This window comes from Myotis lucifugus, unplaced genomic scaffold, assembly GCF_000147115.1.
Source record: "Myotis lucifugus unplaced genomic scaffold, Myoluc2.0 scaffold_255, whole genome shotgun sequence".
Lineage (NCBI taxonomy): Eukaryota > Metazoa > Chordata > Mammalia > Chiroptera > Vespertilionidae > Myotis > Myotis lucifugus.
In genome coordinates, this window is record NW_005871303.1 from 791,674 (window position 1) to 803,968 (window position 12,295).

A 12,295-nucleotide genomic window follows, 5' to 3' on the forward strand; every position below is an offset into this window, starting at 1 on the left:
CTCTCCCCCCCTTAACCCATTAAACAGCTCCCCCAGACCACCCCCGCCCCCAATCTTTTGACACCCTTGGGCACAGAGGAGCCGGGCCGGGGGACCCCTGGGAAACCTAAGGGCGCCCCTTTGCCCGGGATTCCCCGGGGATTGGGGGCCCCCCGGGGCCTCCTGAAGCGGGCCCCTTGAAAAACCGCCGGGCCTTTGCAAAAGGGGGCGCAAAAGGCGCTGGGTGACCGGGAGCCCGGAAATCCACCGCGCGGTTGGCGAGCGGAGGCCCAGGTGGCCGCGCACAAGCCGGGCACGTCCCGCCGCCGGGACCGCGCAAGGTCCGCTCTCTGCCTGGCTTTACTTGGGTCAAGGGCGTAGGGCCCGAGGCGTGCTGGTTGCAGACCCCGACGCTAGGGGGCCTGATTGCCGCTGGGGATGAGCAGATTTCTCTTGGGAAAATGTGCCAAACGCTTCCCTAAGCCCCCAGCGGGTCCTCTTTCCACGCGGCCCCTACCCCACGCTCCACTAACTTCAGTGCAACGCACCAGGCAGGTCGCCTCTGGGCCTTTGCACGGGACGCCCTGGTTCCCGCGAGAAGCCCACTGTAAACTAGTCGTGGGTTCCCACTGGCACAGAACTGTGCTCCTCCTCTACCCACCGCACGTGGCCCCTGCAGTGCACCGTGAGCTGCCTGGGGCCAAGGACAAACCCTTCCTGGGACCCTGGCCGGCCCACAGCCTGGCTCAGCGCTGCTCCAGAGCCGTCACCGCCAGGCGGCGAGCTTCCCAATAGCTCCCGCGACCTCCCTCCGGCCACAGACCTGGTCCCTGGGAGGCCCAATCGCTTGCTTGTGATCCCCTGGCAGCAATAGCAGCTCTGGGAACCTCGCCCAGTCATGGACGACTTGTGCTGGGGCGGGACGGAGGCTTCGCTGTGCTAAGTAGGTCCTCAGGTCGCTGAGTGGAGAAGCCCAACCAGTTACCTGCAGCTCAAGCCGGGTGCTTCTTGGGAGGCCTGGTGAAGGGCTTCCTGCTGCTCCAAGCAGAAGGGGTGTTATGAGGCTTGCATTCAAGAGCGTGTAGAAAAAACCCGCCCTGACCTGGGCGGGACAGCATGCATTCACCTGCCTGCCCCCACCGACACACCTGGGACTCTCCATACACGTGCTCTTAATCACCTCTGACCTGGTCCACACCACCCTCCGAGGTGCAAACTAAGCCACCTGAGTCCTTCCCATTTTCTTCCAGGGAAGTTTCCACATGACCCTAATTTGCTTAATTTCCTCCTGCTCTGGCAGGATTTCTTTTAGATCTGGGCATATGTTAATTTGCATAGCTGGCATCTCCATATTTTTCTCCATTTTTCAATTAGCAAATTTATCTCTTTCTTTGATGCAAAAGTACCGGCAAGATTTTGTTGTGTTTTTTTTTTCCTCACCTAAAATCAGAAAGCTCAGCAGATTTGAAGCCTGTTACTATTCAACTTCAGCTTTTAATTCATGTGCCTATGTTTGTAAGTGCCCACAAAGGTGATGTGTCTTAACCTTGATGGGCACAGCCAGACTAAGGTATTGAGGAGGCATCTTTAGGCAGGTAATGGGGACCCCTGTTTGAGTAAGCTGGGCCTGGGGACCAACCATGGCAAAGCCCGGCTTGCATGGTGCTCTCTGCACAAAGTGCGACACGCACTGACCCCACGCTGCCGGGAAGGCGGGGTTCAGCCATCTGTGGGAGCTTCCTCAGGCACTGGCGGGGGTGTCTCACCCCATCCCCACACAGCTCTGTCCTTGGAGTGGTTCTGCTAAAGTCCGCGTTTGTCAACCGGTGATCCATGTTCCCTCCCCGGCTGCCCTGTGTGTGCCCCGGGCGCAAGGCGCCTTGGGCAGCTGCTTGACTCGGCGCCGAGCCAGAGCTGGAAGTCACGAGTGACTGTTCGTTCACTCAGAGAACCTCAAAGCGGCCACACTCCTCTGCCACTTCCTGCCGCGGGCCTCACCGTATTCACCTAACACAGCGCTTTGGGCCCCTTGGCCACACCCTGCTGCCGCTGATTCTAGGGACACCTGCAGGGCGGTTTCCACGATGAAGTGAGACGATGGGGCACCCAGGGTAAGGGCTCCTCCCCTGCTTCTGGCTCTCATTTCATCTCAGGGACCCCCCCCACCACACCCCCAGGAACAGCCCTACACCCCCGTGGATGGGAGACACGCATCCCCACGGGGATTTTAGTGACTCGGAGCAAGAAGCACTGCTCCCTCCGAGGACCCATCTGCGAGCAGAGGTTCGGTGCAGGCAGACCTGTGCTGCTGGCTGGCAGGTCTACTGACCCGTCAGCACCCCCACGGGTCAGATGTGGGCAGGGCCCGGGCTGGTGCCCCATACACTCGGATAACAAATCACAGTGAGAAGTTTTCTTTATAAAGAGCTTTCTACACAATCGAGTCTTAAGTTCTCCTAACCAATGAAAACAACCTAAAGTCTGTCCATATTATTCAGGCGACACCAGCAGAAATCCCAGCTGAGGTGAGAATAGCACCTAAGCAAGTGCAGATCCATGCGTGAACAGCTACACATGCTAATTGTTTTTACCTCGGGGAAGAAATAATGTTGGGTGTTAGGGAGAGATCAGCGAAATACGATTTTGCAGCCTGTAGGTTTTTCTTTCAAATTATTTTACTCTGTTGTTTTAAGTAAAATATAAGAATCAGAAGGAGAGAGAGATAAAAGTGCTGTTTTTTCAGGCCTGCGGAGTTAAAATAAACCCAGAGGAATGGGGTGGGGGGCAGGATGTCACCTCAAGAGTGCCCTGCTCCGCCCGCACCGCCTGAACTACTTTCCAAGCAAATGCTGACCCTGCCGGGTTCTTCCCTCCTGAAAACTCTCCAATTGTGGGACCCGGAGCCCTGGATGGAAGCCACGCAGGCAAGCGGGAGGCGTCTACGCGGGAGGAGGCAAGTTGGCAGTTGGATACCTGACTCATCAGAGTGAGGAGATGAGTGGGAGCGAATCCCACGGTTCTGCTCAACTTGGAGTAAGCGCAGCCAAGCACCCCTCCCCGCGTGAGGAGCCTGGGGGCGGGGGGGGGGGAGCAGAAAAGAGAGGAAGGCTGGTTGTGGTGACGCTGAAGGCTCCGGGCCGCCTGGGTCACAGTGGAAGCTTCAGTCTGGGGCTCAGGGCACAGTCTCGGATGGGGGTACAGAACTGGAATTAGCACAAGAATTGAGTGAGACAGCTGTCCCCTGTCACGGAAATCCAGGTGTGGACAGATCACCTGGCCAGCACAGACTGGGAGAGGAGAGGCCATCCATGGGGCCCGGAAATGGGAACACAGAAAGGTAAACCGAGGCAGGCGGTGGCCACGACACCCCTGTGGATGGACAGGAGTGTGCTGGTCTGATGAAGGGCCGCGTTGTCACTTCACTGGCCGTGTGTTACGGCAGCGTGTCTGGAAGGCGCAGGAAGCATGATGAACTGAACTCGGGCAGGGAAACGGGTGTGGACCTCCGGGGGCCTCTCCTCCACAGTATTTTTTTCTATTAATCTCTCTCCATATGTAATATGATACATATGTTGTATAGATGAGACATTAGTTATTAGTTATCTAATAACATTGCATTGATAATGAATAGTTTTAATTCCAGCTTGTCCTATGCAGACCTTTAGATCTTATTTTTCACTCAGTGTCATAGCAGGAGGGTATCTCCTCATTTGGAAAGTTTCGTGGAGGACCCCCCTTATCCACAGCAGAATAATAGCTCCCTGGGGACGTCCGGGAGTTCAGGCAAACGCGCTTCTACTGGACATTCAGTAACCCCTTGTGGGACAGACAGACCACGGGGACACCCCACCCACAGCCTGTCACACAGTTTACAGTGTCTGTCTGTCCATCACCTTTCTGTCTGTCTCTCTCAGACAGACACAGAACCCCCTGCGTGCTGAAATGCGTAGAGCAGCGGTTCTCAACCTGTGGGTCGCGATCCCTTTGTCGGTCGAACGACCCTTTCACAGGGGTCGCCTAAGACCATCCTGCATATCAGATATTTACATGACGATTCCTAACAGTAGCAACATGACAGTTATGAAGTAGCAACGAAAATAATTTTATGGTTGGGTCACAACATGAGGAACTGTATGTAAAGAGCCGGAAGGTTGAGAACCACTGGCATAGAGGTTGTGTGGAGCAGAGTCAGGTCGCTGTCAAATCCGACCCCACAGGCAGTGGCTGGGCTCCCAGAGAAGGACGAGGCAGAGGCCCGTGGGTGGGAATTGCCCTCATTCCTGTCCCTGTGGGGAGTCACGTTTGGCCGTCACTCAGCCTAATTGCACGTGGCCGTGCCACATGCTGACATGTAAGAGAGGCCACGGCTGGACACGTGTTATGACAAATCCGCTAATTGGAAATAATTCAGGAGCGGCGGCTTGGGCTGGGGTGGGGGAGGGTGTGGGTGATGGATGCGGTTCCAACGCCATCTCGCTGTGATGACGTAACAGGAGATTGAGGGAAGCCCCGCGGAGCTGGCCGCAGAGCAGGCGAGACCCTGGCAATGAGCACTGAAGGCGCCCATTTCTCTCTGCAGCTCAGCACTGGCTGCACCTCCCCGATTCCAACCAGGTTCAAATTAGCACCAACTGCAAAGGCCAAGGTCTGATCTCATGATGTAGCTCCGGGCACCTTGGTGAGTGGCACCGGGAAAGCAGATCCAGGGGAGACGCCGGCCGGGATGCGGGGATCCTGGCGGTTTGCACCTGCCCGCATGTGCCCAGCTGACCACAACTGAGACGGTCACCAAAGGCCTCCCCTGGTGGGGCATGTGAGCTGCCCGATGGGTGTCCCCGCGCAGGCTCGCTGGGCAGCGTGACCGTCGACATCTGAGTCCCGCCCGAGAGCCGGTGCACCAAGCACAGGGCAGAAGGGGGTCCTTTGTCAGACCCAGTGGCCAGGGAGGCTCAGGCCAGGTGGGCGCGTCCAGCCTCGGCCTCCGTACAGACTCCCCCTCTTTCCTCCTCCTCAGAGTCTGGGCCACGAGTCTTTGACTTTACCGACCAGCTCCACCTCCTGAGAGGCGACGACTCTGAACTCGGCAATCAGAATCCTTTTCATCCAAATGCCCTACTCCTGATTGTAAATTATTTCTTGACAGCAAAAAAATAAATAAATAAATAAGGCAATGACTAACGACACACCATTGATTGTCCTAATATTTTTCTCCTTGATAAAATATTCTTAGGGTGAGAGAAAAAAATAGAATGTGTTAGAAGATAGCCTGTGTTTTCTTCCCTGAACTGTTAGCTTAGATGATTCTGTGCGCTCAGCGATTCTGCCACTTAACCTTCCCTCTGACTCTCCGCTCATTAATAAACATATGGAAATATACTGGCTCCGGGACCAATCTCGGGGGCACCCGACTTCTGCCCTTTTTCCATGTTCAAAATTAGACAGGGCGAACGTTGTGATTATTTAAGGAGCTCAGTGGTGAAATGGGCAGGCTCACATGCAACCATGAAACCGGGGCCGAGTGGGGTTTTCATGAGGACGCTGGTGGAGGGACAGCCAGGCCACCCACTGCTGAAAAGCCTGCCCTGTGAGCGTCCGAGCTGCCCCAAGACCAGGCAGGTGGCGATGACTCAGCCAAGTGGCAGACCCTCCCTCTAAGCAGCCATTTCCTAGGGCCGACAGGAGGTGGGGGGACAGATGCCCCACAGCCAGCCTCCAAGCCCTATGGGGGGGTCATAGGGATGCTGTCCCTCCAGGTCCCTGATGTCACTGGACCTCAAGTGCCCATTCGTGAGAGAGGTTTGACCCAACCAATGGCTGTCACACAGAAGGTGGCCCCTCAAGACCTCAGTCTGGGCCCTGCTCTGTCCTGGGGGGACCTGTGACCTTGGAGACGTCCTGCCACCTCTGTGGGTGCAGTTTCCCCAAAAGGAAGCCAGAGGTAAGTCGCAGCCACTCAGCAGGCTCCTATGGGAGCACAGAGAGGAAGCACAGGGCTGTGTGTGGGCACAGAGGTGGGATGTCCTGGAAGTGGGTGGACTATAGGTGTCCCGTGTTCACCTCTTCCTCTGTTCCTTGGTCACGGCAGTGTCCCCGCTGCCTAGAGCGGTGCCTGGGACACGGTAGCTCAGCAAGAGAGTATCCTGTGTCCGAGCCCCCATTGCAGCTGCTCCAACGAGTACCACCGACGGAGACACACACCCCTTCACTTCTCACAGCTCTGAGGCGGTCAGTCCAAGGTCACGGTGCTGGCAGAGAAAGCCGGTTGAGGACCTGCTCTCTGGTTCCCTGTCAGCCGCTCTAGCTACGTCCTCACATGGCAGAGAGCAGAGAGAGTGAGTTCTCCAGGACCCTTAGAACATCGGTTCTCAACCTGTGGGTCGCGACCCCTTTGGGGGTCGAATGACCCTTTCACAGGGGTCGCCTAAGACCATCAGAAAACATATATAATTACATATTGTTTTTGTGATTAATCACTATGCTTTCATTATGTTATTTATAACAATGAAAATACATCCTGCATATCAGATATTTACATGACGATTCATAACAGTAGCAAAATTACGGTTACGAAGTAGCAACGAAAATAATTTTATGGTTGGGGGTCACCACAACATGAGGAACTGTATTAAAGGGTCGCGGCATTAGGAAGGTTGAGAACCACTGCCTTAGAAGGACACCAGGCCAGTCATGGGGGATCCGCCCTCACGACCTCATCCAGCCCTAGTCCCCTCCCAAAGGCCTCGCCTCCACACACCATCACACTGGGGGCTGGGTTTCCACATATGGCTTTGGAGGGAGAGACACGAACATCAGACCAGAACGGCGTGCATGTGCAAGGCGTGCTGAGCGCCACCCCGAAATCGCACAAAATGCACAGGGGCCCCCGGAGCTGCACTGCCGGAGGGGCCTCCTGCCCTGAGGTGTGAGGGCAGAGCACCAGCCAGCGACCAGCTCAGAGCCTCACCCACCCGGTCCCGGGCACTCTGGAAGCCCCGCCCCCCACAGGTACCCTGTCTGGTACCTGCAGGCCACCCTCCGCCACCCCTCTGGGGCCTCCCCTGCCTCAGAAGGGACAACTTCCTGGGCACATTCAGAGGAAAAGGCAAACAAGAAAATAATATAAATAAAATAGCCCCGGGAGAGGGCAGAGGTGACGCGTCTCGGCTCCCACGGCCCTCTCTGCCCGGGGGGAGCTCCCTCCACATGCCCAGGTGAGATTCGTGCCTCCCAGAACCCAGGCCAGGCTGGGGCCCAGGGCCCTCTGGATGCTGCCTTGGCCTTGACTTTGCGGGAGAGGAGTCACCCCACCCATGCGGCTCCCAAATCCACCCAGAGATGGTGGGGCGGGAGCCCAAGGACACACCTCCTTCCCCAGTCCCCGCTGCGGCCCTGGGCACCGGATCCCAGGTGGCGGGAGGAGAAGCCTCCTCTGAACATTACAGCCGCAGGCTGGCCTCCTGGGGCGCAGGCGTCAGAATTCACATTCCCTGTGGGACGTGAACAGTGGGTGAGGCTGTCCCGGAGGCATGGTGGCCCCAGGCCCCTGGCAGTAAGAATAGGAACCCTCTGAAGGCGGACATGGGTGATCCAGGCCCCCGACATATGCCACAGAGGAAGACCAAAGGGACAGATCCAAGAGCCCAGAGGAAAGAGGCCATCCTGACGGGAGGTTTGTAGGAAAAATTATAACAGAAAAACCAAACCCCCAAAGACGGAAAGTGTTAGGATCACAGCACATGGAATATAAAATATGTGTGCTTGATACAGTCAAATAAAATTTAAATATTTTAGTGCGCTCTTTTAAAATATTTTAAAATAATGTACTCAAGTTGCAGCTGAAGAGAGATTATAAAAAAACAACAGGTGAATTTTTAAAACTGATTTAATAAACCTTTTAGCTTTGAAAGACGGTGTTTGGGGTTTAACACACAACACGTGCACTGAAAGGCAGATGAGACCCCGCTGAAGAGGTGCTTCGTGGACGGGGAGAGATGGAGGAACTCCCCGGAAAACACCACCGGAGGGACCGCACTGGGTGGTGGGAAGTGAGGCCAAGAAACATGGGGTTTAAGGGAAAAGGCGAATGTCCAGTGAAAGTTCCAGAAAGTGAAGAAAGAATGAAAAGAAGACGGAGAGAGGCGATATTCGGGGTGACAACGGCCAAACATCTCCCGGAATTGGCGGAGATGGCCAGGCCCCGTTCCTGGAAGTAGGGCAGGTCCCACGGGCTCTGAAGGAGACCTTGTGAGGGGCCGTCAGCAGGAAGCCACGGCCGCCCTGGGGGCTCCTGGAAGGCAGTGCTGGGGCTGAGGAGGCGCCTCTGGAGCGGTGATGCGGGCCCTCGGAGTGTAGTTTTTAGAGAGACTATCTGTGTTCACGTGTTTTGCCGTCGGTACATTCTGTTTGGTTAAATGCCTCTTCGTATCTTTGCCTGCTGTCCAATGGGATCCTTTGTGTTTTTAATGTCGAGTTTCGAGCGCTGTTTGTATACATTTAGGCAACCATTCTTTGTGAAACAGGTGATTTGCAAACATTTTCTCTCGGCGTTTCCCTTGCCTTCTCATCCTCCTCACAGGTTTCTCATAGCGCGGAACACTTTCCTGTCGATGTGTCCATTGTATCGCTTCCCCCTCCTTTGGGCCGTACTGTTGGGGTCAAGAGGGACTCTTTGCCAAGCCCTGGATACCAAGGAAGTTCTCCTGCGCTGTTTTTTATCCTCAAAGATTCGTGGCTCACATTTTACATTAAGTCCATGGTTCATTTTGACCTACATTTGAGTAGCACACGAGGCCGGGCCAGGCCCACCTTCTGTGCTTGGTGTGACCCAGGGCGGCTGGGCTCGGGCCTCCTGTCTGCCCTGGGAAGACCCTTCCCCGCTGGCGACTGTGCCCCGCTCCGTCGGTGGGCCCGGCCCCGGGGCTCCTGTCCTTCCTCTCCGGTGGCTCCTGCAGAATGACTCCTCCACTCGGGGAACCCCGGGCGGTGGCCCTGTCACGGCAGAAGGACCCTCTCCTGGACGACGTCCAACAACAAGTCCCATTCAGAGTCCTTAAGGAAGAACAATCAGTAAACCTGCAACGAGCCCCCAAGGACGCCACTCCTGCTGTTCCGTTCAAACTTGACCTTCCACAGGAAAACGCATTAAAAAGCCATATTTACAGATTGATGAGTCGCTCTACAAGAATAATTCCACTTCTGCTATCAAGTGGCACGGCGCTTTTAAACACCATCACTCATGCTGCCGCCGCGGCCCCGTGGGAGCCTGCCTCACGGAGATCCGATGAATAAAAGATGCCAAGCGCCATGGCTTCCCTGGGCTTGGCTGCGGCTGGAGGGGCGGAGGGCGGAGCCTGGCACAGGTAGCCTGAGCACCTTCCACCCCGGGAACGCCGTTTGCCAGCACAAGGACAGCCGAGGAGCTGTTCCTGCTGCCCTGAGCTCACTGTGGAAGGAGGGCTGTTCCTGGACCGAGTCATCCTGACCCCGACCGGGTGTGGGCCGGGCAGCTCAGGGGCCTGAGCCCGCACTCTCGGGGAGCAGCAGGACACGCTCCTGAGGAAGAGAGAAGCCCTCAGGAAGGCCCCGAGAGGCCCACACGGGTGCGAACCTGCCGGGGAGTCCGGAGAAGACGGGGTTTGAGCCCGAGCTATGGTTTCCCCTCCACTCCTCTTCTGGATGCTTCCGTGGGACAAGACCTCCTCCCCACGAGCTTTGTGAGTGAAGACAGGACCCACAGAAAAGACGAGCAGAGGACGAGTCTCTTTAGAAAGTGGTCCAGCCTCATGGGTGAGAAGTCCGGGGAGGAGGAGGGGGCAGCGTTGCAGGAGAAACAGGTGACGCCTGGGCAGTCACAGAGGATGTCCTAGAGGGCGAGTTCTTCATCCTGCAGCCCTTGGTCCTGTCCTGGACGTGCTGTTTCATCCACATCAACCCTCCCTCTCTCCAAGGCCCACCTCACTGTCGCTTTTGGGCGGGCCTGGCGCCTCCAGACAGAGCTGGTCGCCATCTCTTTCTCCTCCACAGAGCATGGGTTCAGGGGGCCACGGAACACCGTCAGCTTGGTCTTGCCACGCGAATGGGAAGGCCTGCAATTGCCCCAGGACCCAGTGCAGTGCTGGGCAACAGCAGACATTCCATCACTGTGCACATTAATGAGTGACAAGAGAATGAATGAATGAGTGAATGAATGAATGAATGAATGAAAAAAAATGAAACCATTTTATACTGTCCATGTAACTCCTGTGATGCATGGCTAGCTTGTAAATGCACACTCTTGCCCTTCCCAGAAAGTATCGATAAACAAGATGCAAAAGCTCTTTTCACAAAAAGGGAAACACCTTGAGCAAAGTGTGAACGGCACTGTTCTTCCTTTAATCTGTGAGTCTACACCCCAATTCCTTCCCAGCAAGCCAAAACCAGCTCTGTTGCAACAATAATACAGAGTGTTCATTAGGCCATTTCAAAACCAAAAAGGGTCTCCCAGCTGCTTGGGCATCAAGTGGGAGGGTTCAAGGGCCCTCCTGAGACCCACCCACCCACCCACTCCACAGCCAGGGCTGCAGCACCCACACTCCCTGCATTGATGGAGAGGGAATTGTGTTTCATGCCAAGGACAGACTTTTCCGGAGGCATTAATTACCATCCGCCTCCACAGCTTCATTGCTCACAATGGCCAAGAAGGGGTTGCTGTGCAGAGCCCAGCACTGGGGACGGTTGGTATGTGGACCACTGGAAGTTACTTAGAATATTTATGGGGGCGGGTGGTGGGATCCAAAGACACTGAAAAATAGTATGTGTGCCAATTTTCCACACCATTTCTGTTTGCTCATCCTCACCCGAGGACATTTTCCCATTGATCCTTCAACGAGAGTGGAAAGGAGGGAGCAAGGGAGAGGGAGAGAGAGAGAGAGAGAGAGAGAGAGAGAGAGAGAGAGAGTGAGAGAGACCCATAGTTTGGTTGCCTCCCCCACGTGCCCGGAACTGCGCCTGGGATTGAACCTGCAACCCAGGTACGTGCCCTTGATACATGCCCTTGACCCAGTGGGGGCCGTGCAGAAAGCAGCCAATCCATGTTTCTCTCTCATCAATGTTTCTATCAATAAAAACAATAACAGAAAACACCTCAATTACTTTATAGGAAAGAAAGGCTTTTGGATGACAACTAGCAACCTGGACCATGGAGGCCCTCCCATGGGAGTTCACACTTCGCATCCACACAGCTTCCCAGGGTGTGGTGCCGATGGTCTCCGAGCGGACTTGTGAGCAACGGCACACGTCTGTCTGACTACACAGGACGCAGACTGTCCCTTGAGGAGACACCACGCTCTGCACTCGGTTGCGTGCCTGCGCTTGCGTCCTGACTCGGATTCGCCTTCGCTCTGGGACCTGGAGCAGCCCCTGCGCGCGGGGCCTGGCACGTGGCAGGCGTTCACACTCAGCCGCACAGCCACCTGCGGCTGGCGCTGTGTTTGTCTTGTGCCCTGAATGACACTGAGGCCTCCCCCAGGGCCCAGAGGGGGAAGCTAGCTCAGTGAGGGTGGTGGGGGCCAGGAGAGAGAGGCCATTTTCCTTGGACAGATGCTCCTGAGGTTGTTACAGTCCCAGGTTAACTTACAGAGTCCAGATGCAGACCGTCCTTCCCAGCGCTCTCCTAGCTCGTGGGGAGTGCTGGGTCTCCGAGGGCCTCCTCAATGAGGACGAGGCTCCCAAAAAGGGTCTTTGTTCTCCACTGAATTAGCTTGACCTTATATTTCATTTATTTGATCTATTCATCCATCCCGAAAATTGCACAGTTTCTTAAGCAGCTTCATCGTAAGTTTTAGAATCAGATGGCATGATCATACGAAATTCAAAATAACTACAGGACCCACACTAATTTCAGAAAAGAAGGAAGCCTGAGAACTTTAGATGAATTTAGCTGGGTCAGCGAGTACGGGGTAGTCGTCCGCTTCAGGCCCTCCAATAGGCGAGGAGTCCCCTTCCAGTCTCAGATGTTGATTGACATTATGAAATGCATTTCTCACATAATATTGAGGTCACCTTTTTTAAAAAAAAAAGTTTCTTTTAACATGGCAAATTAAATTGCATTCTGAGAATAATCACCACTCGATAATATGTTATTCTTTTATATATGGCTTGATTTGAATTGCTAATACGTAACTAAATTTTTACATCTATATTCATGAGGAATATTGGTCCTCGCTTTCTTGTGAACTTTCTTTTCATAAATGAGTTGGAAAGTGTTCCATCTTCTATTTTCTGAGGGAGCTTATGTAATGTTGGTATTATGTCTTTCCTAAACTTTTGATAAAATTCA

The 12,295-nt window shown here is 54.8% G+C and overlaps 1 protein-coding gene across 1 annotated transcript in view; it reads right to left on the reverse strand.

Annotated features, from left to right (window-relative positions):
• Positions 1-10,111, reverse strand: part of TCERG1L (transcription elongation regulator 1 like) — a 99,036-nt gene extending 88,925 nt beyond the window's left edge. Inside the window, exon 1 of the mRNA XM_023762660.1 lies at positions 9,938-10,111. Within this exon, the coding sequence (XP_023618428.1) occupies positions 9,938-10,111 (174 nt within the window). The remainder of the gene's footprint in view (positions 1-9,937) is intronic.
• Positions 10,112-12,295: the final 2,184 nt, after the last annotated feature.